At 60.4% G+C, this 26,595-nt stretch overlaps 6 protein-coding genes across 7 annotated transcripts; 1 reads left to right on the forward strand and 5 right to left on the reverse strand.

Annotated features, from left to right (window-relative positions):
• Positions 1–214: 214 nt before the first annotated feature.
• CHLRE_03g146767v5 (uncharacterized protein) lies at positions 215–5,410 on the reverse strand. The gene is made up of 16 exons (XM_043060467.1): positions 5,112–5,410; positions 4,827–4,937; positions 3,839–4,010; positions 3,556–3,614; positions 3,225–3,359; positions 2,932–3,024; positions 2,648–2,790; positions 2,472–2,500; positions 2,268–2,361; positions 2,079–2,172; positions 1,878–1,987; positions 1,646–1,739; positions 1,295–1,501; positions 1,038–1,168; positions 774–891; positions 215–652 (listed from the first exon to the last, which is right to left on the reverse strand). Exons 1-16 carry the CDS (start codon positions 5,325–5,327, stop codon positions 494–496), a joined length of 1,965 nt encoding a protein of 654 aa, XP_042925596.1. The 5' UTR covers positions 5,328–5,410; the 3' UTR covers positions 215–493.
• A 174-nt stretch (positions 5,411–5,584) lies between these two features.
• On the reverse strand, positions 5,585–7,970 carry CHLRE_03g146787v5 (uncharacterized protein). Its single transcript, XM_043060468.1, has 2 exons — positions 7,717–7,970; positions 5,585–7,565 (listed from the first exon to the last, which is right to left on the reverse strand). The coding sequence occupies exon 2, from the start codon at positions 7,540–7,542 to the stop codon at positions 6,835–6,837; it is 708 nt and encodes a 235-aa protein (XP_042925597.1). The 5' UTR covers positions 7,543–7,565; positions 7,717–7,970; the 3' UTR covers positions 5,585–6,834.
• An 813-nt stretch (positions 7,971–8,783) lies between these two features.
• On the reverse strand, positions 8,784–13,380 carry CHLRE_03g146807v5 (uncharacterized protein). Its single transcript, XM_043060469.1, has 9 exons — positions 12,425–13,380; positions 12,113–12,192; positions 11,732–11,854; positions 11,243–11,391; positions 10,888–10,970; positions 10,429–10,549; positions 9,995–10,195; positions 9,608–9,751; positions 8,784–9,335 (listed from the first exon to the last, which is right to left on the reverse strand). Exons 1-9 carry the CDS (start codon positions 12,983–12,985, stop codon positions 9,064–9,066), a joined length of 1,734 nt encoding a protein of 577 aa, XP_042925598.1. The 5' UTR covers positions 12,986–13,380; the 3' UTR covers positions 8,784–9,063.
• A 340-nt stretch (positions 13,381–13,720) lies between these two features.
• Positions 13,721–15,502, forward strand: CHLRE_03g146827v5 (uncharacterized protein). Its single transcript, XM_001695646.2, has 5 exons — positions 13,721–13,927; positions 14,144–14,243; positions 14,432–14,511; positions 14,773–14,826; positions 15,046–15,502. Exons 1-5 carry the CDS (start codon positions 13,799–13,801, stop codon positions 15,124–15,126), a joined length of 444 nt encoding a protein of 147 aa, XP_001695698.2. The 5' UTR covers positions 13,721–13,798; the 3' UTR covers positions 15,127–15,502.
• A 126-nt stretch (positions 15,503–15,628) lies between these two features.
• On the reverse strand, positions 15,629–17,380 carry CHLRE_03g146847v5 (uncharacterized protein). The gene has a single exon (XM_043060470.1). It carries the CDS (start codon positions 16,663–16,665, stop codon positions 16,465–16,467), a length of 201 nt encoding a protein of 66 aa, XP_042925599.1. The 5' UTR covers positions 16,666–17,380; the 3' UTR covers positions 15,629–16,464.
• Positions 17,381–17,519: 139 nt separating this feature from the next.
• CHLRE_03g146867v5 (uncharacterized protein) lies at positions 17,520–26,370 on the reverse strand. Of its 2 annotated transcripts, none has more exons than XM_043060472.1 (22): positions 26,106–26,370; positions 25,973–26,038; positions 25,525–25,635; positions 25,061–25,231; positions 24,660–24,791; positions 23,884–24,140; positions 23,701–23,755; positions 23,184–23,386; positions 22,919–22,999; positions 22,688–22,781; positions 22,403–22,486; positions 22,011–22,130; positions 21,690–21,737; positions 21,508–21,570; positions 21,107–21,301; positions 20,640–20,738; positions 20,316–20,414; positions 20,072–20,173; positions 19,422–19,523; positions 19,167–19,265; positions 18,893–18,971; positions 17,520–18,540 (listed from the first exon to the last, which is right to left on the reverse strand). In XM_043060472.1, exons 1-22 carry the CDS (start codon positions 26,139–26,141, stop codon positions 18,530–18,532), a joined length of 2,307 nt encoding a protein of 768 aa, XP_042925600.1. In that variant the 5' UTR covers positions 26,142–26,370; the 3' UTR covers positions 17,520–18,529. The 2 variants fall into 2 exon arrangements, with proteins under 2 accessions (XP_042925600.1, XP_042925601.1); XM_043060471.1 differs by having other exon boundaries at positions 24,660–24,794.
• Positions 26,371–26,595: the final 225 nt, after the last annotated feature.

The raw sequence follows: 26,595 nt of genomic DNA on the forward strand, positions 1-26,595 counted from the left end.
TTCTGACCGCCGATGCGATGGCACAGCGTGACAGCGCTTGTTAAGAGGCGTCGATTGGCACCACTATGGTATTAAATGGAGGGATTTGAACCCCTAAACAACAAGGTTTTGTCGTGGGGGGGGTCCGTCTTCCCCTCAGGGGGGGTCCAGGGGGATTTCGGCGCATGGGGTCTGGCACACTGTTTCCTAACCCCCCCACGCCCCGCTGACTGCAAGATCAGGAATGAAGACCAGACAGTAGGCACGGCCTCACCTCCCCCATATATGGCACATACACACACACACACACACATTCTTGCTGCAATCACTTTGTCCGCAGGGTGCACAATGGTGCGATACATAGTTCCCCAGTGCCGCTATCGGAGCTGATCGCAGGCTTGTCAGGTTCCATCAGCAGTAGTTCGCAACAGTAGTAGGCCATATAAAATATGGTAATAGCAGTGCTGTTTGCTTTGCCAACGTACGCTCATGGTCCTAAGATATCGTGCATGCTTTAATTCAGTGTCAGCCACACTCCCTCGCTGTACACAGGTCCTAGTGCTGCGCCGTCCGCGACCAGGAACAGCAGGAAGGGCCCCAACAGCGCCTTGCCCATGAGGGCGGAGGGCGGCGCCGCCACAGTGAGCGTGCCCGCAGGGGTTGCAGACAGGACCTGTTGGCAGTGGCACCCGCAATCAGCATAGATAGCAGAGAGGACTCGTGTGATTCGTTACCGTACGCAACCAAGCAAGGAGGCAACAGCCCATTCAGGTGTGCTGAGCGATCGTGCGCACCTGCAGGTAGATGACACGCTGGCCCATGTTTATAGAGTGGGTGGCGGCGCAGGGGGCAACCAGTGCCACACGTGTGATGGCGCCGCCGCCAGGGTAGGAGTACGACACCTTGAACGTTCTGCGTGCGGCAGCACAACACCGACCCGTGAGGTGAGGCGGTGCAAGGTGCCAAACATGGATGCACGTGATCCATCGGACGCACAGCAGCATGGGCATGACAAGGGAAAGCCAGTCGGTAGGCACACAGGAGATAGAGGGACTCACGTGCCCTTGGTGATGGCCTCGGGTGCGGCAATGATGATGGGTCGCACCACACCGGTGCCAATCTCGACAGGAACCGCGAACTCCAGCCGCATCTCCAGTGGCGCATTGGGACTGAGCGACATTCCCGTGGCCTGCGTGCGTGCGTGGTTGTGTACAGCGCGCGTCCAGCCACAGTCCAGGGCCAGTTGTCAAGTACGAGAGAGCGACGAACAAAGATGATTCGAGGCCAGAAGCAGAGGACAGAAGCGGTTCCGCACCAGCTGCTGGTAGGCTCCGCAGTTCTCGCAGCCCGCCACCAGCACCTTGCCGCTGGGGTCAAGGCAGTTGGCGGAGTGATAGACGCGCGCGATGGGCGCAAAGTCCATCTTGCTGTACCGCTGCCCGGCTGGCTTGTATGGGTCGTACACCAACGACTGGAAGTTGGCCTTGGTGGACCAGCCCTCACCCGAGTTAGCGCCGCCAAACTGCGGGAAAGGAAGTGAGCGAGTGTCAGCATTCCTCGCGTGACCTTAGTGACCTCAGGCCGCCAGGTGGGACAGCACCAAACCTGAGGTCACACCTTTGCACGCCTTATCCTGCTATGAACCCCCACGGCCCCACCCACCCACCTGCGCTCCTCCATGCAGCAGCACCTTGCCGTTGGGCAGCAGAGTGGAGTCGCCCATCACTCGCGGAACACCCAGCATGTCCTCAACCTCCCAACTGATGAAGGCGTGATGCGAAGGGGCCAGCATGTACGGTCAATGCGCGTGCTTTTGCACCAAGACGTATGCATGGATAGGCAAGTCTAGAAGCCCCGCCTTAGATGGTAAGGGCCCCACCAGCACTTCCGGCACGCACCCTTTAGTGAAGCAGTAGCTTGAGCCGCATTTGGTGATGTCCAGCCGCAGGCTGGTGCTTGCGGCCGGGGGGATGTTAACGCTCTTGATTGTGGCACTGTTGCTGCAATCCTGCAAAACGTACGAACGTCGGTATAACAATGTTTATATACACATGAGTGCATTTTCTTTTGACCCAGATCAAGATCAGCACTGTACGCACCCCGCCTCCGAAGATGACGAAGCTGAGGTCGTAGGTGGGCGGTCCCATGGCCAGGACCGAGATGGACGAGGTCTTGGGGAACATGGTGCAGTGCCTAGCATCGGGTGGAGGCGAAACATGTAAACCTGTGGTCACGGCGGTACATGACTGGGTCGTGTCTTCATCTCCCTCTCTGCCGGATGAACTTACGTGATTGAGGCCGGGAAGGGCGGCAGGTCCACAATGTGGTTGAAGTTGCCATCCGTGATGGCGCCGCCCTTCTCCACAAACCACAGGATGTCGCCTGAGGGCGGGTTAGTGGGTGGTGGGAGTGCGTCAGACGAGGTGATCTACAATGATGGCAGCAGGGCCCTGGCTCGTGTGCCCGCGGACAGTAGGACGTACGGTACTCACCGTTTGACAGCAGCTGCATGAAAGGGTACCTGTTTGGTCACGAGCAGTCGCCAGGAGCAGCGAAGCGGGTTAGTCACTGCTGGTTGATTGCAAAGGCAGAATGTAAGAGCCGCACTGTGCCAGCATGCACATGCACATGCACATGCACATGCACATGCACATGCACAGTCACCCACCAGTTGAGTCCCATGTACTTGACCAAGTTGGCGGGCATGGTGACTTTGACGGTGGGGCTGGCGGGCGCCGCCGGGTCCCACAGCTCCGCAAAGTCCCACGTGGGCGGCACGAGACCAATGTCGGTCCCGCCCACAATTAAAACCTGGTTAGGTAGAGGCCGTGGGTGGAGGGCCAAAGTCACCAGCGCAGGCATTATTCTTGCTAGGCGCAAGGCTAACTTTCAGTGCTCAATGCACGTTAGGGCAAGCACGAAAGGCACACAAGGTAGGGCGGAGTTGCGCACCTTGCCGTTGATGAGGGTGAGGGGTGAGGGGTACCAGCGGTTCTTCTGCATCGTTCCCACCACAACCAACTTGTTGGCCGCGGGGTCGAAGACCTGTGTATGCAGGCAGAAAGCGGCGGGAGACATACCGTACAGCCGGTTGGAGGTGGGTGCGCCGGGTGAAACGCAAATCTGACCACAGGCAGCAGGCATGCGTGGCTCCGTGCCCCAGCGCCCGGACCGCGCCCAAGCTCTGCACTACAGGTAGGGACTTCAGGGCTTGCATTACGCTGCTGTACTTGAGCCGGGCCCACCATGATCTTGTTGCGGCCGTCGCCCATGCCGCGCGGCGCACTGGGCACGTCACCGCCGTACGTGTAGATCTTGTTGTCTGGCAGGTGACCCACGCCCGAGCAGCCGGGGTTGTAGGCGGGGCTGAAGTTGGTGGTCTGGTTGGGTTTGTATGTATTATGGTAGACAGGCGGCGAGCGCTTCAGGTCAGTGGGGAAAGGCAGCTCGTTGATAGGCAGCACCGATAAAAGCAGAGGGGGCACCAGCACAGCGGCGCAAGCCGTGGCTGGCCCACGCGTGGGCGGGTGATGTTGCGTACGGTAAACCGATGTGGGCGCAGAAGCACGCACGTACCTTGTTGGTGTCAAGATCCACTGTGCCACCGGTGGGACGCACCACGAAACCCATAGCAACTGTGCGAGCACAGAGAAAAAGCAGCGTTACGGTACGGCTTCACACACGCAGCTACGGTTGCACGCACATCGCAGGTGGGCCAGGCGGGCACCCAACCCTCCCACGTATGAACACCGCCATTGCTTAGTTGCCCATCGCTGCCACCCCATGCAGCATGGCAGCTGACCGTCAGTCCTGTTGGGCTGCTGGCAGCAGCAGGCACCTGGGCTGGTTCGTCACTCACCCTCACTGGGGCCGTAGGCCCTCTCGAACAGGAGGTACTTGCGTGTGAAGGGCACATTGGACATGGCCAGCGCCACTACAGGGGCCAAAGTATCCAGCTTGACAAAGCTTCCGGCGGTGGCCGGGGGCGTAATGACTGGCGGCGGCGGCGGCGGCGGGTTTGGAGGAGGCGGCTTGGGTGCGGGAGGAGGAGGAAGGGGAGGCGGAGGCGGAGGTGGAGGCTTGGCTGTGGGAGGCGGCGGTGGAGGAGGAGGTGGCTTGGCTGTGGGGGGTGGCGGAGGCTTGGGGGCGGGAGGAGGGGGAGGAAGGGGAGGATTGAGCGCGAGAAGAGGGGAAGGTGACGGGGGCTTGGCAGTAGGCGGCGGCGGACTTGGATGCGGCGGTGTTGAGACGGCCTTGGGTGACGGCGGGGAAGGTGACGGGACGACTGAAACCACCTTGGGTGGCGGCGGTGGCGAGTGCATGGAACTTTGGGGCGTCGAGGGGCTGTTGGCAATGGTGATGGGGCGTGGGGGTTGCGTCTTGCTGGACGGCGACGGCGGGGGGGTTCGCGCTGGGTAGCTCGGTGGCGGCGGCGGGGAGACACGAGAAGGTGAAGGTGGATAATGAGGAGGAGGCGGATGATGGCGGGTAACCACACTTACAGGCGTCGAGGGGCTGTTGGCAATGGTGATGGGGCGTGGGGGCCGCGTCGTCTTGCTGAACGGCGACGGCGGGGGGTTTCGCGCTGGGTAGCTCGGTGGCGGCGGCGGGGAGACACGAGAAGGTGAAGGTGGATAATGAGGAGGAGGCGGATGATGGCGGGTAACCACACTTACAGGCGTCGAGGGGCTGTTGGCAATGGTGATGGGGCGTGGGGGTTGCGTCTTGCTGGACGGCGACGGCGGGGGGGTTCGCGCTGGGTAGCTCGGTGGCGGCGGCGGGGAGACACGAGAAGGTGAAGGTGGATAATGAGGAGGAGGCGGATGATGGCGGGTAACCACACTTACAGGCGTCGAGGGGCTGTTGGCAATGGTGATGGGGCGTGGGGGCCGCGTCGTCTTGCTGAACGGCGACGGCGGGGGGCGTCGGTAGCGCGGCGGCGGCGGTGTGGCCTCTTGCTGTGGTGGTGGGCGGCGGTGGTGGGAGTGTGGGCGCCCATGCTCATGCTCGTGCCGGCGGTGGTGGCGGTCGTGCTGGGTCTGGGCCGTCTCCACCGATGCTGTTGTGCACGCTGCGTCAGCTGCGGCAGCCTGGTGCTTTGCAGAGCTCAAGGCGGCCGCAGTGCTGCTCACCGCCACCTCTTGAGCCACCAACGGATCTGTGTGACCGCTGCTGAAGGTGTCGTGATGGGGCTGCTCATCGTTCGCGACTGCTGCGTCCGTAGCAACGGCGTTCCGAGTCACGCTCTTGTCGGCAAGCGCTGACTGGGTGAACAGCAGTACTGCCAGCACCGCGCAGCAGAAGGCGGCTGCTGTGCCCGGCTCGCCCCCGCGGCGAGGCTGCTTCATCCCGCCTGGGGTTTGGCGGCTGGGTGCCACACGTCGGCGGGCAAGTAGCTAGGTAGGAAGCGCAGGTATGCGCAGGTGCCGAATAGCTGGTGATAGAAAATTGATCTGTGCGCGATTTGTATTGGCCTCCGCGGCGTCCCAAGGACCGCGCGGTGACGGGTTATGAACCGGGGGGGAGCGGCCCGTCCGAGACACGCGGTTGGACGACTGCGGCGGGGTCGGTCGGCGGGCGGGGGTGGGGGCAGTGGTGACGAGCATAGATATTACCTAATCCCCCAAAATTGTGGGGCCCTGACTCGTACCTACGACCACCTACTGCCGTCGCACCCATTGAACCAGCCTTTGTTCGTCTACGGTATGTGGACACGCACCTCATCACCCATCCCCAAGCGGCTCTTCAGCTCCTACTGCCTGCTTCTAGTGGGTTTCCCGCCACGCCCCAACTGTCCCAAGGACCCCAGTAAGCCCACCCGCCCAGATTATTACCATAGCCAGCCGCAACCTTATCCTTGGCAAACATTTGAAAAGCTTAAATCTTCAAATCGCAGCCCGCAGTGAATTAACTTGAAAGTGCAGCCCGCCTGGCCACCAGCAGGCTCGCTTTGTGCAGGAACTTGCCTCACAAATGTTTAGCTTGGCACGCGCAACTCCCGCCCGTCTCGGTTTCTCTCACTCTCTGGTTCATGGCTGCATACAATCTTTATAACCAGCATATTGCTTTATTGCCAAGTCCAAGCCTCTACTCGAAAGTACGGCATCCGTTCACGAAATGGGCTACCTCAAGCGCGCCACCATTCCCGGCCGCCGCCCACTTTCCTCCCCCGCATTCGAGCTTCGCCACCTCAGCGCGCTCCTGACCTTGGTCATGCTGCACGCCTGGAATATGCACTCTGATTTCTTCGATGCAACACTATGTTTATCACCCCCGCAGTGCATGCGCGTGTCATACATCCTGCACGCGTTCAAGTGATGATGGTGGCGCGAGAATGAGGTGCGCATCCGATACCACACACACGGACTTGTACGCGCGTGCGTGCATGCTCAATCAACGAGAATCGCACTCAACGTACGTCTCAAGTATCGCAAACAGTCCGGTCAGTCGCATGCTGGGGCCCTCCTATAGGGGCGGGTAGCTACCCCAGGACCCGGCTCGCGCACTCATCACGCACGCGCAATCCAGCCACTCGGTCCAAGCAACAGCCTAAATGCACATATGATTGAAATGCGTAGATGCGATGCGAATGCGAGTGCAGGCGGCTTATGATATGGGCCCGGCAGTGCCCAGGGGCAACAACAAACCCCTCCATGTGTGTTACTGAAGCCAACAAAGTTACGCTCCCTCTCGTCATGGATGACCCGCCGGACAATGACCAGCCGCGCATGCACACATACACAGCACACGTTGCAGCCACTACTGTTAATGCAAATGTCCCTCCACCAGAGCCTCGCCTAGTATCCAACCCCAGCATTTGTTGACAGGAGCACTTACACCCAGTGACCCGCAAAGCTATGGAGCGGCAGGCGCCGGAGGCTCGGGGCTGGGGGGCAGGGGATAGGCGGGGTAGGACGGCACGCCTGGCGGGTATGGTGGCGCGCTGTTGTTGCCGGGTGCGGGAGGGTAGGAGGGCGGCCGGCGGTGGGAGTGCACGACGGGGTAGGGCTGCGGCGTAGCGTACGATGGAGGCGTGACCGGGTAGGAGGGCGGTGGGTGGGAGGGCACAACCGGGTAGCGCGGAACAACCGCTGGCGAAGGCGGGGCCGGGTAGGATGGCGCCGGGTTGGAAGGCACGATAGGGGAGGAGGGCACGATGAGGTCTGGAGGCGATGCAGCTGCCGCCGGCCTGCTCCGCACGCGATGAGGACTATTCTCCGCTGCATCACCGGTATTGAATCCGCGGCTGCTCAGAAGCGGCTGATGACCGTGACGGTTGTGGCGGTTGGCGAAGGGGCCTCCGGTGTGTATTGTCACGCCCGCCGCGGGGGATGTGGACGAAGGAGAAGACGAGAATGTGGAGGGAACCCACAGGGTGTGCATGCGCCGCGCCGCCAGTGCTAGGGCTGGCAGCAACAGAAGGAAGAGCGCCAGCAGGGGCAACAACGCCAACGGTGCTGCATGACGGGCACTAGTTCGGTCGCGGCAGCGAGATGCGGCGGAGGCTCGGCAGCGCCTCTGCACCGGTGTACCGGCGCCTCCAGTCCAAATCGAAGCACTCATTCTCGACGGCCCAGGATACTGACCTGCGTGCAGGTAGCACAGACAGTTACTTACAGCAACATCGATGCATGTCAGTATAAGTGCAGCAGTTGGGTTGCGGTCGGGCGGGGCTGGCAGGCGAAACGGACGGCGGCAGGACCCTCGGCGGCTGCGCCCCTCATACTGCACACTCACGCCTCCGCGGCGCTGAATTAAATAAACTTGGATACGCGTCCCGATCCTGGCTTGCTAGGAGCGCTCGCTGGGGCTAGTCGGGCGCGATGTGCTGGCCGGGTCCCGCGCCCCTTACCTTCGTCCTTACCTCCGGCCAAGGCCAAAGCACCCCATCTCAGTGCACCACATTGCAGCGCTACACCTATGCCGTCGCTATGCACGAAGCAAGTGGGTCTAATCCGGACCGACGCGTGCGCTCACCTTGCAAGTGAAGTTTGACCAGGAGCCGAACGCAATAGAACCTCTGAACGTAGCTACTACTGCTGTGTGTGCGTGCTGGTTGAATGCAGAGCCAGGACACTAGGACGGCGCCAATCATGACCATACAATCCACCCCTACGGCCTCGCGCTTGCATTTGCATGGGCTTTTTGGAGGCGGCCGGTCCCGAAGCTTAAAAGTTGAAGATTCAGCCGCCCTCTTTATTTCCCTCCATTGGGTGGACTACTGCATCTTCACCGCGCCACCACCGCTATTGAGCGCCCGACTCTCTCTGGGAAGGACCGCGGCGGCTTTCCTCTCGGCTCTAGACATCATACCTCGTTATTATTTACGCCAGACCCAGATGTGATCGCGCGCAACAACCGTGGTGGCTCGCAAATCCCCGAGCGAGGCGTGCGCGGGGCGGCGGCGAAGGGACACCAGGGAGCCACACACCTCTAGTCCCCTCGAGGCAAGGACGCACAAGAGTTCCAAGTGACGCCCTAAGCACGATCTGTGGTGTTGTGGCGGCAACACTGCGTAGAGATTAGGTTTGCTGCAGCATCGACGTCCTGCCACGGGCGTGTCCGAGGCTGCCTCGAGAACGCATCCTGGCATCCCCAGGAGAATCCTTGCCGACACCCAGATCACCAGTACTTCCCTATGACTGATACCATAGCTCTATGAAAGACTTGATCATTTCTGTGTCTGAAGCTGACTGTCTGTGGCAGGCGCGGTATGGCGCTCGCCCGATCCAGTAGTATTGGATCGAGGACGAGGCGGCATCAAAGCAGCGTATGCAAAAGTGATCGGGGGATATTGGCATGCTTTTTATATCATTTTACAGTTTAGGAGCATGTACCAGTATGCAAGAGCTGTCACAATAGGGTAATTCACAATGTAAGGCAATTCACAAAATTACATGCTAAGCTCGTTCAAACAAGCTTGCATGCGCAATTAGCCTGATGGTTACAAGCTTGAGCTGCACCGTCAACCGACAAACACGAACCGACAACGTCAACACGCAAAACAAGCAGACCACTAGACACATCATGCTTTGCTGTAAGGTTCATCGCCGTCGTTTCCTTATTCTACTTGCGCCTTGTGGCTCAGCCGCTGGTGCTGGTGCCCGCGGCACTAGCGTTGCCGGTCGACGGCGGAAAGATGGCACGGGTCGCTGCCGGGTCCTTGCACGTCAGCGACACGATGGCCAGGCCGGAGCCGGTGGAGGGGATGGTCAGCGCTGAGGCGGTGCCGCTGCCGCCGCTGTTGATGGTGGTAGTGCCTTCGGGGCTGCTGACGGAGGCCACCGAGGCGGTGCCGCCGCCGCCGCCGCCGGTGCTGACGGACTGGACCGAATTGGCCATGTTGCTGAAGATGGCTGCAGGGGGCGCGGGAAGTGCAGGTGAAGGTGAGAGGTCGTGGGTGCGAGGCAGCGGGGCAGGTGGCCGCGAGGCAGCATCAGCGGGGGGCCCGCGTGGGATTTACGAGCGCTCTGCCCATTCCCCTTCCGAATGAGCACATCGCATGCGTAGGTCGTGCTCAAGCAGGGGCTTGCGCACCCATACGTCCCAGCCCAGCCGCACGTACAACCATACGGTACACACAACCACACACGCAAGCGCACACGCACACGCACACGCACACACTCACAGTCAAAGTTGGGGTCCAGGCCATTGCCCCCGAAGATGTTGCCAGGCAGCACCAGCGGCAGGTTGGAGGTGGAGAAGGTGGGGGCGTTGCCGCCGCTGCCCGACTGCTGGCCAGTCAGAGTGCCGCCGGGGCCCGACACGGAGCCTGGGCAGGGCAACAGGCAGAGAGGCAGTGACGTGCGTGGGCGCGGGGCGAATGTTTACACTATGCCCAATGAGCAAACCAGAGGATGGGATCCGCAGGTCATGGTTGTTCCCAGGGGGACGTGTTTGGCAAGTTTCGGCACCGCGGGCACAAACGATCACAGACCCCGCAACACACACCCTACTGCCTCATCGCGTGCGTGCCCGCCCGCCTGGCTGATTGACTATGTTACAGGACACGCACCTCCGGCCGAGGCGCTGCCGCCGGGGGTGGTGAAGGTGCCGGTGGTGACGGTGCCTGGCTGGCCGTTGACTGTGTTGGTGGCGCCGCCGCCCTCACTGGCAATGCCGCCGCTGGTGCCCTCGGGGGTGCTGCTGGTGCTGCCGCTGCCGCTGGTGCCGCTGCCGAGGCCCACGCCGCTGGTAGAGGTTTGAGACAGGTCGGCTGTGGTGGCGGGTATACGGAGGGAGGCGCAGGGGGATGTGCGGGGGGAGGGGTAAGGCAAAAGTGCGGAGGTATGGAGGAAAGCGGCCGGATCATGCAGGCCAGGTGGCGTTGGCGCTCAGGCGCCCCCCCACCCAACCACCCGCCCACACCCACACGTGCACCCGCACACGCACACCCGCACACATATATACACACACATACACACACACACACTCCGTGCCTGCACCCACCGGGGCAGCTGGACTGTCCCTCCACCCGCTGTCCGCAGCTCCACGCGGGGCTAAAGGTGACGGAGGGGGTGCTGCTAGCGCGTTGGCAGGGGTCGCCGAAGATTGACACGCCAAAGAAAGACTGCGGGGTTTGGGGGGGGCGTGGCGGGGTGCAGATCGGGGAGGCGGCAGCGGGGCTGAGGCATCGCGGGTTGAGACAGGGTGGCGGGTGCTGCGATCTGAGGGAGTGACGGGGTCTCCGGTTGCATGGACCAACCGCACGCGCTCACGCACCACAACCCATACATTCGTGCGACTGCTCCCCTCATATGCCAGCAGGCTTGCAGCCCTTTCCATGCTCCCTGCGCACCATCCCCTCTGCACCACCATACATCAAGCCTACGAATCCTCCACCACCCCGGCATCACCACCCCGGTACCACCACCCCGGCACCACCACACGCCCTCACCACCACCACACCTGGAACGCGCTCTGCACGTTGCAGCTGCCTGTCGAGTAGACCACCTTGGCCAGGCCGTTGGCGGAGCCGGTGATGGACGTGTCTGTGGGCGTGTGCGGAGGGGTGAAGGATGAGGTGAGTCGGGGTTTGCAGTTCATTCAGAAGGTAAGCAAAATGGGGCCATAAGCTAAACCCATACCCACACACCCTGCACGCACGTGCCAGTCACACAACCGTGCCTCGCTGGCCCAGCTCCCTACCCGCCCAGTCCCTTATGGCACCCGCGCCTCTATCTCAGCCCGCCCCGACCCCCTCACCCATCACACCCCTGACCCCTCACTCTCCAACCCCTTCCACCTCGCCCCGCTCCCTCACCGCTGCCTCCCTGCACCCAGGTGGTGCTGATGCCGTCCAGGCTGACCGCCACGCCGCCGCTGGTGTTGCCGGCCAGGTACACCTTGGCGGTGCCGCCCGCCGTCACGTCCGCGCCAGACAGCGAGCCGTTGAGGGCCACAGTGCCGGTGCTGTGCAGCAGGTGCCACCCAGCAGGTGGGACCCAGCAGGCAGGGGTGAAGAATGGGTTGACGGCGTGAGTAGGGAATGGAGGGGGGAAGTGGGGCGGGCGTGGGGTTGGCGTGGATTGGGATCGGGCACGTACAGCAACTGCTGTGGGGGCGCGGGGAAGAGGATGGGCCGGCACGGCCCAGCAAGCCAAGTCGGCCAACAGAGCGGCTAAGACACACACAGTATCAATGAAGACCGCTGCGCAGTTCAACTCAATTGCCTAAGCCCAAGACCCAACCTACGATGCGCCCTGCACGCGCCCTCTGCGCTGCTGCTGCAGCCGTCCCACCACACGCCCACCCTGTGTTGGTGATGTAGGCGTGCCCTGCCGTGAGCCCCTGCACCAGCACGCCGCCGATGGAGGTGGCGGCGGCGGAGAAGTCGCTCACGTTGAAGCCGGGGCCAACCACGATGTTGCCGGGGCTGTGTGGGGACGGCGTGGTGGAGAAGTAATGGTGGGGAGCGGAGGGCAGGTGAGGTGAAGATGCGAGGGACATGTGAGGCAGGGGGCCAGGTGGGGGGTCAGGATGGGAAGACGACGGAGGCGTGGAGGTTGGATGGCAGCGGCTTTGGGTGCGAGCAAAGGTCAGGGACACAGCCGGGCAGCTTACGCAAACGGATGGGCCCGGCGCCGCGCACACGCACAGCAGCAGCATGCAGCTGATCGAGTTGGGGACTCACCCGAAGTTCTGGACGAATCGGAGGGAGGAGGTGTTGGCGGTATTGATGGTCAGATTGATCACGTGCCGCGTCACGTAACCCTGTGGCGTGGCGGCAGTGGCAGTGGCTAGTTCCGTTCAGGTCTGGTAGCACAGGTGCATGTGCGGGGGTTTGTCGCATGAAGTGCAACGTGGAGAGTCACTTACTTGCCTCTTACCTCCCATATACGCCATCGCTTGTCTCCCTAAGCACGGCCCTGGCCTTTCCGCATCCCCTTGCCCCACCTACCGCAGCAGTCTCCAAGCATTACCATCATACACTACCAGCGCCCACCTGCGACAGCGACAGCGCCAGAATGCCGTCTGCCACCGAGTAGCTGATGTCAGTGGCATTGATCACACCCGGCTCCGCCGACATCAGAATGGTGGCATTGCTACTGCCGCTGCTACTGCTCCTGTCGCCGCTGCTGCTGCTGTTGCTGTTGCCGTCGTTGGCGGGCATGATGAGGATGCTGAAGGGCAGGCAGGAGCGCACAGCCGTCACGTCGCCTGGCAGGGTTGCGCCGGCCACAGTCACATTCGAAGTTGCAGCGGGGGGCATGGTGCCGGAGCCGCCGGAGCTGGCGGGGGGCGCCACCGGCATGGTTGTGTTGGCGGTGCTGTTGGTGCTGGTGGTGTTGGTGCCGCCGTCGGTAGCCTGAGCCAGGTGCCGGTGGTGGTGAAGGGGTTGGCGCGCAGTCCGCCGCCGGCCACCGGTTGCTGCAGCGGTGGAGGCGGCGGCAGTGGGATCGGGCGCTAGGGCCAGCAGCAGGAGGGCGGCGGCGGCAGACAGGGTCAGCAGCACGGCCCGCCCTGACGGCCGCAGGTCGCGTCGCCAGAAGCTACTGGTTCCCATGATGAGCTACGAACGGAGGGAGGGGCCAGCACGGAGCTCGCGCGGGGCGTGGAAGGCGGGGAGTTTCAGCGAGAAGGCTTCGCAGTCGCTTCGAGTTCGGGTCGCTGTTTCTGCCTGCGCGTGCACGCAAGGAGCGACGTAGCGGAAGGCAGAAGGTGAAGCAGTCGGAACCCGTCGGTTTGGCAGCCGTGACCATCCAAGCAGGCGCAGCAGGCGGGGCCGAGGCTCGCAAGCCGAAGGAACTTCCGAAAGCCGCTAGTCCCGTTGCAGCGACTTTGTCACAGTGGTTCGCTCGTAAATCACACACGTTCTAGGCCCTGAGCTACAAGAGCCGCGGCGGCGCGCACCTTTATGTAATGTGCTGGGCGCGTGTTATGTGTCTCAGCTGTTTTACTTGGGAGTAAAGTGGCTTTTGCGAGGCTGGCTTGGATTCAGGGTGAAGAGCATTGCAGCTGGCGGGGCCAACTAGGACGGTTGCTGCCCGAACCAGGAAGCTCTGACCCGCGGGCCCGGCCCGACCCAAACTCTTCGTCACCCACGCGCGCGCGTGTGTGCGCGCACGCGCAATAACCTGCAAATTGTGTGCGTGCTGCTCAGCCAACTAACAAGGCCGCACGCCAGAGATTACCTGGACACCTGTGCCCCCTGCCCACTCCTGCCCCTACAGTGCCCTCCACGGTTGTGAGTGTGCGACATGCCCGCACGGTACTATATGCGCCTAGGACAGACGAAGAAGAGCCCGCATGAGCCGGCCCGACTTCCGCGAAATCTGGTGGGATGCTGCTACATACCGGCACCAGGCCACGGGGCAAGATGGGCAGGGCTACATATGTAAGAGCACGCACGCTACTGCTGCTGCTCACTGCTCACTGCTCACTGCTCACTGGCGTGTACGGCCGCCCGTTCCTGGGAGCTAGCCGCGACCTGGAGGCGGGTGTGGTGGTGGGTGCGCGCGCGTGGCGTGTGTGTGTATGTGTGTCCGCATCGCCCCTTCGCAAGGTTCCATCAACCCTCCCCCCCCCCCCCACACACACACATACGTGCCTTCACTCACTAGTCTGAACTAGCGCCCGCCACTGGGGCGTAGTAGTGACGTGGCCGCTGAGTTGGTGCACACCGCCTCGTGCGCCGCCCCGCGCGCGCCCGCCTCCCTCGCAGGTGCCCCCCAGCCTCATCAGCGGCAACATGGTGCGCTGCATGGGCTGGAACGTGGCGGGCGCCGCCGTGTGCGCCATGGGCCTGCAGCTGGCCGTCAGCGGTGGGTGCGGGCGAACACAAGTGCAGGATTCAAGGTTGTGATGATTGGGTGATGTGGTGGGCATTGCGTGTGGCCAAATTGTTAACGTGAGCGGCAGCAATTCCTTCCAAGGCGCGTGTCTGATGAGTGGTTTTGAGCGCTGCAACCGTCAGATACCGACGAGCCTGGATGCCACTGCGACCGCGCAGGAGGACTGATGACGGCGGTGCCCTTCAGCCCGGCCGCAAGCGCCAACGCCCTGGTGGCGCTGGACCAGATGGCGGTGCAGGTGCGTGGCGCGCGTGTGCGGATGGCGTGTGGCCGGCGGCGTGCGGCAGCGTGTGGAGGACGCGAAGCCGGATACGCAGGTCCACTGAAATGCGTGCCATGTGCAATGCAAACTGGCGAAAGACTAGGAAATCCGGTGATGCTTCGATGGGCCTGCAATCCTGCATGCGTGTTTTCCACCACCATTAACGCCGTACGTCTCCATCCACGGCGCCTTGCCACCACCGCTGTGCGTGCCACCGCCGCCGCACGGCACCCGCAGGCTGCCTCCCTTATGCTGCTCAGCCACCTGAGCTCCCTGGCCTACCTGAACCTGGTGAGGGAGGGAGGGAGCGAGACAGGGAGGCGCGCTAGCTGACAACACATGACAGCTCGGCACGCCCCGCCGTTTCCCCTACCGTACACAGCACTTAGGGTTTTCTCGCTCATACATAATATGCACAACACACACACACACACACACACACACACACACACACACACACACACACACACACACACACACACACACACACACACACACACACACGCACAGATGTTTAAGTACATCCGCGCGGCCCGCTACCCCTCTGGCGGCCTAGCGCTTGGCTCCTACGACGGCATTTCACCCCACTGAGCCCGCCTGCTCGGACACATATGATACGCGGTCTTATCAGGCCGCGACAGAGTGTGGCGACGCCCCATAACACAGGAGCATTGCCGCGTGGTCTTGTGCACGGATCCGTTGGGCCTAGCGGTTGGCATTACGACTGTCTTGCCTGCCGGTTGTATCTTGGCTGTGGGCCAGCTGACTGCATGGCGAATGCAGTTCGCATGATTGCGGTTGACGCAAATTGTCGTACGCCGTGTGAGAAGGAATTTGCGTTGCAGCAGGCGGTGACGACACCGTTGTGTAGGCTAATTGTGTAGCGTGGGTGGTGGGCTGCATGTCTTGCACACGTAGGTGACGTTTGTGCCGTAACATCAAACAAGTGTTCCCCGGTCACGGGAAACGGGGCGGCTGAGCCAGGGGGGGGGGTAGGAAACAAAGTGCCAGACCCCATGCCCCGAAATCCCCCGGGACCCCCCTTGAGGGGACGACCGACCCCCCGACGGACAAAACCTTGTTGTTCAGGGGGTAAAACCCCTCCATTTAATACCAAAGTGGTGTCAATGGACTCCTCTTGACGAGCACTATCACTCCGTGTCATCAGCGGTCCTGTTCTGAGACTTCGGTCACCGCGGGATCCTATCCATGGAAATCCCCTCAACCCAGACCACCCCGCGCTCAACTCTCTGCCGCGTGACGAATGGACAATGTGCACCGGCAGCCTTGTTAGACGTGAACTCGAGCGCACCAGCGCTTCAGAGCCAAGCTGTGTCAGTGCGCATGTGTTGAATGTGGAGACATGTCCCGACATGTCCACGCCCGGACGCGCAACTTAGCCCTCCCACGCTTTGTTTGTGCTTATTACGTCATAACGTGCACATATGAGCCTCGTACTGCTGCGTTTGGCCCCTAGTTCTGCTTGTGGGGCGCTTCCCGAAATCCGCCGGGATGGGCTCCCGAAACCCGACGGACCCCCAGGGACGAGGACCGACCCCCCAACTTTGGCGGCCCAGAACTTCCTCACCAGACACCCCCTTAAGAAACTAAAAGTACGTGCATAATGCTCTCCTATAGCTCTGTAATTTTGAGCATGGGGTAAGAATCTGAGCTTTCTACCCCCCCCCTGGCTGAGCCCCTCCACAGTCTGAGGCCGAACAACCTCATCGCCCGGACATAGCCGGGGTCGGTTTCCACAGGCACATAGCCAAACTAACCAGGTGCCTATCTAGCAGTCGCGATGCCACAGCAGAGCCAACCGTAGCCAGGCGCAGTACAGTTGTCAACAGCCGCACTACTTGTCATGCCGCTACGCATGCCCTGCCAGCCCCACCGCGGACCGCTACCTAGACACCGGTCGGCTCATCCTCAGCCTGCGCGCTTGCGCCGCTTCTTATTGGGCGGCGCTGCGCTCTCCTCCTCCACGTGGCCTTTCTCGCCCCCTCCGCTATCAAGATGCGCGCATGCGCCCCCGCCGCCGCCGCCGCTGCTGCTGCCGCTGCCGCCGCCACCGCTGCCGCCGCCGCCGCCAGTCTGCAGCGATGCAGGGCGCTTGTGCCACAGCAGCATCTCCACAAGCGCGTGCCGCCGGATGTTGGTTGCGGAGTTGACGTCACGTCCACCCCACCCCCACCACTTACCGCAGGAGACGCAGCAACTCTGTGCGGCCTTCCTGCAGTGTTCGGCAGCTTCAGCCGGGTCATGCACGCGGGCGCGAGCATAGGGACCGCCGTGTGCGTCGCGATGTTCGGCGACGGCACTGGCAACATCGTCCTGGCGGCGCGGCACTGCCAACAAGGCCGCACCGCCGCCGTGCTCGTATCTTCCATCTACACTGCAGAAATCTGCCCAAATCTGGCGAAGGCGGAGAAAACATTTTGCTTGGGTTTGGGTGCCGCGCATCTACGCAGGTGTAGATAGACGTTTTTGTGCTGAAAACTAGGGTTACAATTCCGACTTTGCCAGCGACCCTGGATCAGCGCCGAAAAGATGTTTAATCAAATTTAGCGCGGTGCCGGCGAGATAGTGCCGCCTGAAGAGATGTATAGGTAGCTACTCGCAGCCCCCAGGTTCATGGCTTGAACGATTCAGCAAATTGCGCACAGGGAAAAAAGGCGCGAGACGGGCTGTCTGAATACCGCGTCATTACCCGGCAGACCTACTGCGCTGAGATGATTGTAACATCAAAGCCTCAAATTTATCGACGAGGGCAGAGAAACATGCACAGAGAGAAAAGGTGCAAGATGGGATCCCTTATGTCTGCAGCTTTGCCCTGATCAGATGCAGCAATAGATGCATGATACCATGAAAGGCACAATCGTTTAATGGGGCAGCGCTAGCTCGCTCGCGGAGCAAGCGCTTTGCAAGCGCTGCATGGGCACACGATAGCCCTGCTGCAAAGTAGTCGCGTTACACCATAGTATATACATGGATTTTTACAGCGAAGACTACATGCAGAAGGGGGCTGATCAACGACATGAATAAGGGACAGTTGATCAGTTGCCTTGGGGGCGGGGGGCACCATGCCGAGGGGTCATGGTGCATCCTAATGCAGCCTAATGCATCGCCCCTTGTCGGGCACTCCCAATGCACGTGGAATGACGGCTTAAGATCTTGGGCGTCATCAACAACATAAGTTATCAGTTCAGAGTGGAGTAGTGGACCCGCCCCCGCCCGGCCCCCAGCCGGCCTTAAGGAGTTACGGCCGGTAACGGCTTTGGCGCGCCTTCGGCGTGCTCATTACCGGCTGCGGACGCCCACCTCCGGATTTATTACCGGAAAGAAATGGTATTACCCAAAAAAAACACTGAGAGTGGTTCACGGCAACAGCAGACGGTCACAGCAAGGCTTCACATCACCGTGTTGCCACATGACCTGAGGTAACATGTCTGCTGTGACTGCATCCTGCTAGCAACCGGCCTTCTATGGGTGCTAGCGACTACAACGTCTCTTAGTGTCGCGCACATTCGCGTTCGCGTTTTGACAGCACTCCGCTGACCTGCCTGTGTAGCCTAAATCAGCGAGCACATACAAGCTCCATCCACAATGGTAGCAGAAAAACTTCCAGGCAGAACACGAGGCTTGCATAGCCTGTTGTAAGTGACTGTCTCAAGCCACCTTCGAGCCACCTTCGAGTCAACCACTCCCACCATCAGCTGCAACAGGATTCCTTGCCATCGGGAGTGGGGAGCTTTTGCCATCACTGCACACCGCCCGCCACAACTCTTCCTTACAATTGACACGCATGTTGCTGGAACCGCCTTGTGCGCACATACCCGGCCAGCCCAGCAACGTTAGGAACTCAATTAAGACACATGGTAAGCAAGCTCCACACGAGGTTTGTCACGCTGCAACGCATGCCCTGCTTGTGGCTCTCCGTGAACCCTTGGGGCACTCTCCATACGTACGCCTCTTCATGTAGACGTCATGGACCTTAGTTTCGCCCTGGGGAACGTCAGCATGGTATCATATAAGTCAGATAGGGAGCACTGTGGTAAGGTTGTATCAGTTGTAGGTGCAAATGCATGCGTGCATTGTGGGGCGGTGTGGGGGGGGGGTGTTCAGGTCACAGAATACAACAGATGAGTGGCGAGCGAGGTACGTACTAATACGGTTGCAGTCAGTTATTATAGCCTCACATGCCCCCCAACACATGCAATCAATGTAAACGACAACCCTAACCGTCTTGCCCTTTTCGCTTCAATGTTTCACTTGGGTGGGTGTATACCCTCTCCCCCCCTCCCCAACCCAGTGCCACTGTGTGCAAGCCACCGGCTCTCCTCTTCCTCATCCGCACCCGCCGCGACCTCCTCCAGGTAGGTGGCGATGTCATTTTTGTGCCGAATGCGCGCCAGGTCCAACGCCGTTTCGTTTTTCTACGCAGGGACGCATACAGGTGGGTGGGCGGGCATGAATGGAAGGAAGGCACATCACTTGGGAAGCCAGGAGTACGCAACATTCTTTAGATACAGGTGTTTGGGTAGCAGCGGGTGAGAGGGCGGCCACTGTCCAACGCATGCCGCACGCACTACCAACACACCAGGCATGCTTGGGCACAACACGACACGCACTTTGTTCGTGTAGTTGAGGTCGGCGCCGGCCTCAACCAACGCCTTGACGACCTCCATCTGGCCATCCCACGCCGCATAGCCCAGTGGCGAGTCCTTGGTCTGCGTGTGGAGAAGGTTGAAGGATAGATTGATGAGTCACGCAGGAGAGGGGCACACGGGTAGCACGACGCTTTCTAGCCCGCACGCACCCGCCCCAGTATTGTGAAACCAGCAAATCTGTTTGGCGCCGCCATTTACATCCCGCATGCAACGCACCTCATCAAGCCCTGTGTTTAGGTCGCCGCCTGCCTTGATTATCGCCTTTGCTATCTCAGCATATCCTTTCCATACGGCGTGGTACAACGGAGAGCAGCCGTCCTGTCGCCGCGGAGGTACCAAGAGCGGGAAGAACGGGGGGTAACGGGGATGGATGGAAATATGAGAGACATGGGCAGCAGGTGGGGTGGGGTTACAGGTAGCCGTCCATTTGGGTGGCTGAGTGGAGGAGATTGCTGGATTCAGTCAAACGGGCACGGTACGTATGTATGTCTGGTGCATGGCGTGCCCGGTGCGCGCAGCAAGAGACAGGGGCTGCGGCGTCCAGCACTTGATTGGGCTTGTAACGATTGAGTGGAGCAGCACGCAGACGACGGCCTCCCGATGCCCTGCATCCCATTTCCCAGACTTGGTGCACGGCATGTGGTATCTGTCTTGATTGATTCCGCTTTTGCGGACGGCAGTACCGCTTGTTTGTTTCCCAAAATGTGTTCGTCATTGTATCGTACCACATCGGCACAGCGCAGGTATATATTGGAACTCACGTCTGCCCGTTCGCGCCCCTGCCCCCGCCCCTCTGGCTGCTTTGTTCACCACCGCCCACAAACATGCAGCAGCACCGCCTTATCGGCCGCTCATCCCTCGCTCACCGGGTGGTAGACGCTGGTGTCCGCCCCCGCCTCCACCAGCGCCACAACGGCTTGCAGAGCATTCTTCTCGATAGCAATAACCAAAGGCGTTTTGTGTTCTTGCTGCATGCATGGAGCAGAGCACACGAACAATGGCGCAAGCAAGTTTGGGGCGGAGCAAGTAAGGGGAAAGTAAACAGTTTAGGACTTGTCAAGGTGTCGTGCAATTGACCGTGTGTCGCCGCCCGTATTTTGCTGGGCTTACGTATTCGTTCATGAAGTTAATGTCAGCTCCCGCCTTGACGAGAATGGGGATGCACGCTGGCGCGTTGGCCTCGCACGCACGCCAGAGGGGGGTTGCTCCCTGTGACAAGTATGGGAAGCCACAATATTCGGAGAAACACTCGTTTAGTTTTTGAAACTTTCAGAGACTTGCAAGCAAGCTCAGTTTCATTGTATGAGTGACAGGCGCCGTTGTGGGCCTGTGTGGGCTGTCCGCACTCGCGGCAGCTAGCCAAGACGTAGTAGACGTAGCTGTCCTTTCGGCTCCGTGACACGTTCAACACAGCTCCACTCCGACCCGACTTACGCCCACCGCCTTGTCGACGTTGACTCCTAGGCGCACCATCGCCTGGAGTACTTCTGTGCGTTGGTGCATAGCGGCGTAACCCACCGCGTCGATGCCGTTCTGCGTGCGCAGCATTGAGGTACCAGCTGCATTGGAACGAAAATGCAGGGCCTAAGCCCAAGGGACAGCCGCCACCAACACCTCACGTAGCCCCTGTGACAGCCTCAAACCCTAGCTGCAGCCGGCCACAAGCGCAGGAGCAACTAGACAAAAGGAATAACGGCGTGCGACGGGGAGGGGAGTCCGAGCGGAAAGGGAACTCCTTGCATGCTTGCTTGCCCTCGAGGCGGATGAATTATGTGGTGCGTGGCAAACTCGCTTCTTCAGCCTACAAGTCCTATTAGTACTGTTAGCGGGTGGCTGCTGCAGAAGTGCGCCTGCCCAATCTTCCCCTGGCCCTCGACCCGAGCCCGCCGTGCCCGCCTTACCCGATCCCCCTCCGGGAGCACGCCGTCTGCCAGCAGCTTGCGCACTCGCGCAACGTCCCCTGCCTCCGCTGCCACGGCGAGATCCTGGCTTGTCGGGTTTGCTCGCAGATCCTGCTGCACACTATCAGGTAACGGAAGCTTTAGGCCCAGCTGCCGCGAAACCTTGGCAATCAGCTTGCCACCACCGCCCGCCACCTGTGGATGTGTGGTAATAATGGTGCGTGGAAGTCGCAGCAGACGTCAGGCCCCATCGTGCTGGTGGAGCCGTTATCCAGCCATCCACGCACCAAACAGCCCCACCAATGACTGCATGTGTTTTTCTGGATTCCACGGCGCGTCTGTACATCTTTTCAGTCATTTGCTTGCGTCCCACCAACCCTTTCTACACCCACAAGACCCACTTGCGCCAGGTCGATCACCGCCTGCTGCAGTGAGGCCTCATCCGCCTGGTTCAGAGTCTTCCACTACAAGGAAAGCGTCCGGGTACAATATAATGATCAGCAAGGCGGGGTTCGTGGGGTTGCAAGGATGGGAAGTTGAAGTGGTCAAGCGGCCGTTTTGCCCCCTCGCGTCAAGAACTTACGCAAAAGTAGGAGTACACCGCCCACACGCGGTCTGCGTTGCTCCAGGCCTGCGCGTGACCACGTGGATTGACACGCTCAAGGAAAGCCCGGCATATCGTACGTATTTGAAAGGTCACAAATGCCCACGATGTTAATCTCTTCCTGTGGCCATATGACTATTTCCACGTCGTGCATGCGCTAACGCGCACTTTGCACTTGCCCTTGCGCTGGACATGCATCATATCCAGGCACTGGCAGAGTTCCAGGCCCTGCGTCCACGTCCTACACTCCATAGCGACGAACACCCGAAGCAAACGTACGCACACGCGCTCTGCACGCACCGTGTACACGCCCGCGTCGACGTCTATCAGGTAGCTCAGCAGCCAGTCTTCGTTGGGCGCCTCCACTAGGCTATGCGATGAGCTCCATAGAGCAGCGCCCATCTCGAACACGCGGGCCACCTACATCCGGGCAGAATTGCAAGCACGTACGCGTATGCAGACGTAAGGCGCCCTTGCGTGAGCGCGTGCTTATGGTTAGAGTGTTCTTCGCTTGCGTGTCAGGCACGGACGTAGCAGGGCCGGCTAGAGGCACCGGTAGGCGCACACATAACGCAGGGGCAAACGCGGCCGACGGACGTCTGAGACACGGTGTAACATACGGTATAGCGATGCGCGATGCACCTCAAAGGAGGCACGCACAAGATGCGGTACACATCCACCCTCGCGCACACCTGCTCCTCCAGCCCCTTCGCGCCGCCCAGCATGCTGCCGGTGGTCATGGCAGCTCCCAGGGGCACCGTGATGGTCTCCAGCAGCTGGATGGATGCGGGCGTGGGCGGGCAAACATGCAAGCGAGCAGCACCACATACAGGAAGAGGCAGGGATCATGCAAACATCGCAACTACAAGCGCAGCAATGATGCATGGGCCCTTGCGTAGAGCGCATATTCAAGCATGCATATACACAAGGTGGAAGGCGCATACCGGTGCATGCACGCGGTGACCAGCAGCCCGTACCTGTGCCGCCTCCCTGCCCAGGATTTTCTTGTAGATTTGGCTCGCGGCCGGGTTGTCTGTGCTCTTCAGCAGCGCGTCCGCGAGCATGCCCAGCCTGCGCACAGCATGCACCATGTCAGAAGTTTAGCATGCAATTCAAATACACACACACATGTCTAATATGTCAGTATCCAACATGAGGAATATCCCTGCAACCCCATTGACTGTGCATGAACACGCGGAAATACGCACCATGCCTCCAGGCTCAGCCAGTTGCTGAGCTGCTCGCTTCGGCCGTAGCGCGCCACTCGCTCCGCCAGCGTCCACACACGGCTGCGGTGCGCGCAACGGGTAAGAGGACATGTACGAGTTCTAAAGCTGCACTCAGTCAGCCACGTGCACTCAGTGAGCCATGTGCAGTACAGCCAACTACATATGAGCGAACAAGATAAATCATGTATGCTTCCTCTGGCCCGGCCGAGCCTTGTGTCCGCCCGCCATTTCCTATCCGCCGCACCTGAAATACTCTCGCCCCGCCACTACACCCTTGTTCATGATGGTCTGCAGCACTTTCGCCGCGGCCGCCATGTCCTTGGACGCCCCTGCCTTGCTCGTGAGTTGCCGCAGCGCCTTAAGCAGCAGCAGCTTTACGACGCCGTCTTTTGGCAGCGCCTCGTAGGAGGGGATGATGATCATGGCGTGCGAGCGCGCGTAGAAGATCTGCGTATGGGTGCACGGGTATGACAGCATTAAAGCACAGCATGATACGCATGTACACAGGCGTGGAAAGGGTGGGTGACCCGCCGCCGGACCTAGACTGCACAGCAGCTAGCCGCGGCCCGAACCTGCCTAAAGTAAAATACAGGCGTGAAAGGCGGCATGTTGTGGGGCCGCTGGTGCAATGGCTACCTAGCTTGGCTACCCCGCCCACAGCAAGTAAGAGCAGCAGCCGGGCGACTGGCCGGATGGGCATGTAACAATTCACGCACGCACGCGTGCACGCACGCATGCAGAGTCGCATATTAGACACTCACCTTGGACCGCAACACCTCCACCATGCTGTTTGCGCTGTACTGGGGGACGCAGCACCTGACGGGCGCATAGGTGGGTAGTTACACACCCGTGATGCATCAGCAGTAAGATGCTGCTGAATGTGATGATGCTCACGTAATCAACAGCCTGTGCACCAACCACGCCCCGCCTCGCCCGAAACCCACCAGTCCAGCCACAGGTACTGCAGCCCGGCGCTCCGCAGGCGGCGTAGCGCTATCTGCAGCTCCTCCATCTGCGCCGGCAGCATGGGCGTGAAGCCCGGTTGGCGCTCCGCCGGCTTGGAGGCACCCCAACGCCAGCTCAGCACTGCGGTCCGCGACCACACGTCGTCGCTGACGCGGCTGTACGGCATTTCCCAGCAGTCGCCCGGCTGCACGTCCTCATACACCGCAATCGTGGTCCAGCGCAGCACTGCGTCGATCTGTCCAGGTGCACATGTTAAGGAGCACACGCAAGGAATCAAACGTGAGCGGTAAGCAGTGTGCTGTTAGTCGGTGTACGGCCGCATGCTTCGGCTGCTGCAGCAGGCAGTAAGCGACCAAGTGTGTCCTTCTGGTCATCTGGCGGGATGTACAGTATGCCCAGCCGCCTGCTCGCACCACAGCTTGATGGCAGACACCGGGTAAGCTGGGTGCCGCAATTTTCACGAGTGGGCAGAGCATCTTAAGGTATGTTGCAACCCCAAGCCAATCCCAAAACAAACCCATGTATGGAGCCGGGGAACGGCCTTGAGATTGACAAGGAGGAGAGAGGCACTTTATTCCATCCAGGACCTGGCTGAGGGTCGGGCCGGTAGCTCTCTTAATTTCCCAGCCAACTGCTACTCTACCTGAGTAACGACCCTCGTTCTAGAGGCTTTATTCCTTTCAGGAAAAGGACTAGCTAGCAGATGACAGACCACCATTTCCGCAACACGGCACTACACTTTCAAGCAACGCACCATGAGGAGGCGCATGGGCGCGTCGGCGATCTCGGATGGCATGCCGTCATGCAGGTCTTGGAGGGTCTCGGGCAGCGCGCCAAACGACATCACCGTTGTCGCGGCGGAGGGAAAGAAACTATCTTCCTGCGTCTGCTGCGAGCACGAGGAGCAAGCACACAGGTCTCGGAAGGGCTGTGTTGGGCTGTACGCACGAACGTGCAGTGCATGCGACACAGCTGACGCAGGACAAACATCTATGGCTGTGTTAGCGGGCAGGCTGTGAGTATGTGTGTGCCGCATGCCATCCAGCATGTTTGCATCATGCGAGGGTAGTCGCACTCCTCGCACTGGTTCCTGTTGTCAAGCATATGCAGTATGCAGTACTGAACCCCGTGCGGATATTTATGCCGGGCACACACCTGCTGCGGCGACGCCGCTTGTGTAACAGGGGCCACCATTGCTGGTTGCACGACTGGTTGCGGCACCGGCTGCTGCTGCGGCACTGTAGCTGCTGGTGCGGGCGTGGCGGGCACAGGCGCTTGAATGTGCTGCTGAGGGACCGCCTGCTGTGGTTCGGCAGGAGCCACATGCTGTAAAAGGGATCAGGCATGCATGGAGCGAGGCGGTCACGACGTGGACGTTTGGAAGCGGTTACTCTAGCGGTTGTGCATGCGCGTGAGGCTAGGTTTTGCGAGACTGAGAGCGCTAGCTACCGAGTGCGTGTGCAAGCCGCGCAACCCACAGTATGTAATGGGTCACACTCATGGTTAGCCATTCATGCTGCTTTTGGTTCGAGGGCCACCCGTGACGCCCAATCTGTCCAGGACCTCAGCCACCCGGTTGGCTTGTACAGTTCAGTGTGCAAAACGCAACACGCACACACCTGCGGCGCCACATAACCTTGTTGGACATACTGAGGGGCACCTACTGCCTGCTGTTGCGGTGCGGCAGGGCCTGCCGCGGGGGCGGGCGGCAGTTCATACTGCTGCGGTGCCTACGGACAGCATCAGTGCGCGGCGGGAAAACAGTCGGAGTCCAAAGCGCACGTCCTTGGGAAATCTCAAAGAGTCTTAGCTAAGCTTATGCCGTCAAAGCCCTCTGCATTATGTTCACAGCGGTCGAAGCCTCAGCAGCACGCGCTTGGGGCCGCGGCGCTTCAACTCCTCCCGCTGTGCTCTCTGTCAATGCCACGATTATCAGTGGCAAAAGCTATCTAGTTTGAGCTTGATCTATTTTCCCTGGTCGAATTTCATGTTTGCAGACATATAAGGATGGGCCAACAAACAGGAAGTTCAGTCGCACAAACGCATCGGGACGCTGAGCCTAAATACCTGACTCTGGACTTCATGCTTCGAGATGCCCTCCTGGGCGCTCACAGGGTTGGGTCCGGGCAACACCTGCTGCTGGCGCATGCACATTCATGTTCAACAGAACCCGCACGCCAAGGCGCCAACAATTTCTTACCGGATGCGAACTCGGAACTGACGAGCCGCAGCCCATCGTGCGGCGGCCAACGACTGATATAAGGCCTGACTGACAAGTCGACTAGGAAACAGCTCACAAGGGTATTGTGAAGTACAGTTGAACCTAAGGCAATAGCGACCTGATCAGCGCATGTTGTCAAGGCCATATAATTATTAGTCCGCAGAGCCCGGCTTATGGGGCGGCTCACACAAAGTCAAATCGCGAGTCATCCTCCAAGTTGTCACAAGGCAGGCGTTGATATGTCAACGTAACAAATCTCTACACAAGCTACCGTTTGAATCATTCAACGCGCGGCTGCATGCTCGGCGACCTCGCGCGCCCCGCACGTGGTAATATCCCCCGCCGGCTGGGTACGTGGATGGGGGTATGGCCCGTATCGTTGCCGCGGGGCCGCGCTGCTACGGAGCGTAGGCGTTTGGGTGAGGATGACGAGGGGATTGTGGTGTTAAATGGCGTGGGGTTAAAGCTC

The sequence above is a fragment of the Chlamydomonas reinhardtii genome, chromosome 3 (genome assembly GCF_000002595.2).
Source record: "Chlamydomonas reinhardtii strain CC-503 cw92 mt+ chromosome 3, whole genome shotgun sequence".
Taxonomy (NCBI): domain Eukaryota; kingdom Viridiplantae; phylum Chlorophyta; class Chlorophyceae; order Chlamydomonadales; family Chlamydomonadaceae; genus Chlamydomonas; species Chlamydomonas reinhardtii.

Coding starts and splice junctions, on each gene's coding strand:
- CHLRE_03g146787v5 (XM_043060468.1), bottom strand. CDS start 7,542: ATGAGTGCTTCGATTTGGACTGGAGGCGCCGGTACACCGGTGCAGAGG.
- CHLRE_03g146827v5 (XM_001695646.2), top strand. CDS start 13,799: ATGGGCAGGGCTACATATGTAAGAGCACGCACGCTACTGCTGCTGCTC. Junction 14,244..14,431: donor CCTGCAGCTGGCCGTCAGCG/GTGGGTGCGGGC, acceptor GCGACCGCGCAG/GAGGACTGATGACGGCGGTG. Junction 14,827..15,045: donor CCCTGGCCTACCTGAACCTG/GTGAGGGAGGGA, acceptor ACACACGCACAG/ATGTTTAAGTACATCCGCGC.
- CHLRE_03g146847v5 (XM_043060470.1), bottom strand. CDS start 16,665: ATGCTGCTGTGGCACAAGCGCCCTGCATCGCTGCAGACTGGCGGCGGC.
- CHLRE_03g146767v5 (XM_043060467.1), bottom strand. CDS start 5,327: ATGAAGCAGCCTCGCCGCGGGGGCGAGCCGGGCACAGCAGCCGCCTTC. Junction 3,615..3,838: donor GGCCTACGGCCCCAGTGAGG/GTGAGTGACGAA, acceptor GTGCTCGCACAG/TTGCTATGGGTTTCGTGGTG. Junction 1,502..1,645: donor TGCTGCATGGAGGAGCGCAG/GTGGGTGGGTGG, acceptor CCTTTCCCGCAG/TTTGGCGGCGCTAACTCGGG.
- CHLRE_03g146807v5 (XM_043060469.1), bottom strand. CDS start 12,985: ATGGGAACCAGTAGCTTCTGGCGACGCGACCTGCGGCCGTCAGGGCGG. Junction 11,855..12,112: donor CGATTCGTCCAGAACTTCGG/GTGAGTCCCCAA, acceptor GTCCCCACACAG/CCCCGGCAACATCGTGGTTG. Junction 11,392..11,731: donor GCCTACATCACCAACACAGG/GTGGGCGTGTGG, acceptor CCTGCTGCACAG/CACCGGCACTGTGGCCCTCA.
- CHLRE_03g146867v5 (XM_043060471.1), bottom strand. CDS start 26,141: ATGGGCTGCGGCTCGTCAGTTCCGAGTTCGCATCCG. Junction 24,795..25,060: donor AAGCGGCGTCGCCGCAGCAG/GTGTGTGCCCGG, acceptor TCGTGCTCGCAG/CAGACGCAGGAAGATAGTTT. Junction 19,524..20,071: donor ACACCAGCGTCTACCACCCG/GTGAGCGAGGGA, acceptor CCGCGGCGACAG/GACGGCTGCTCTCCGTTGTA.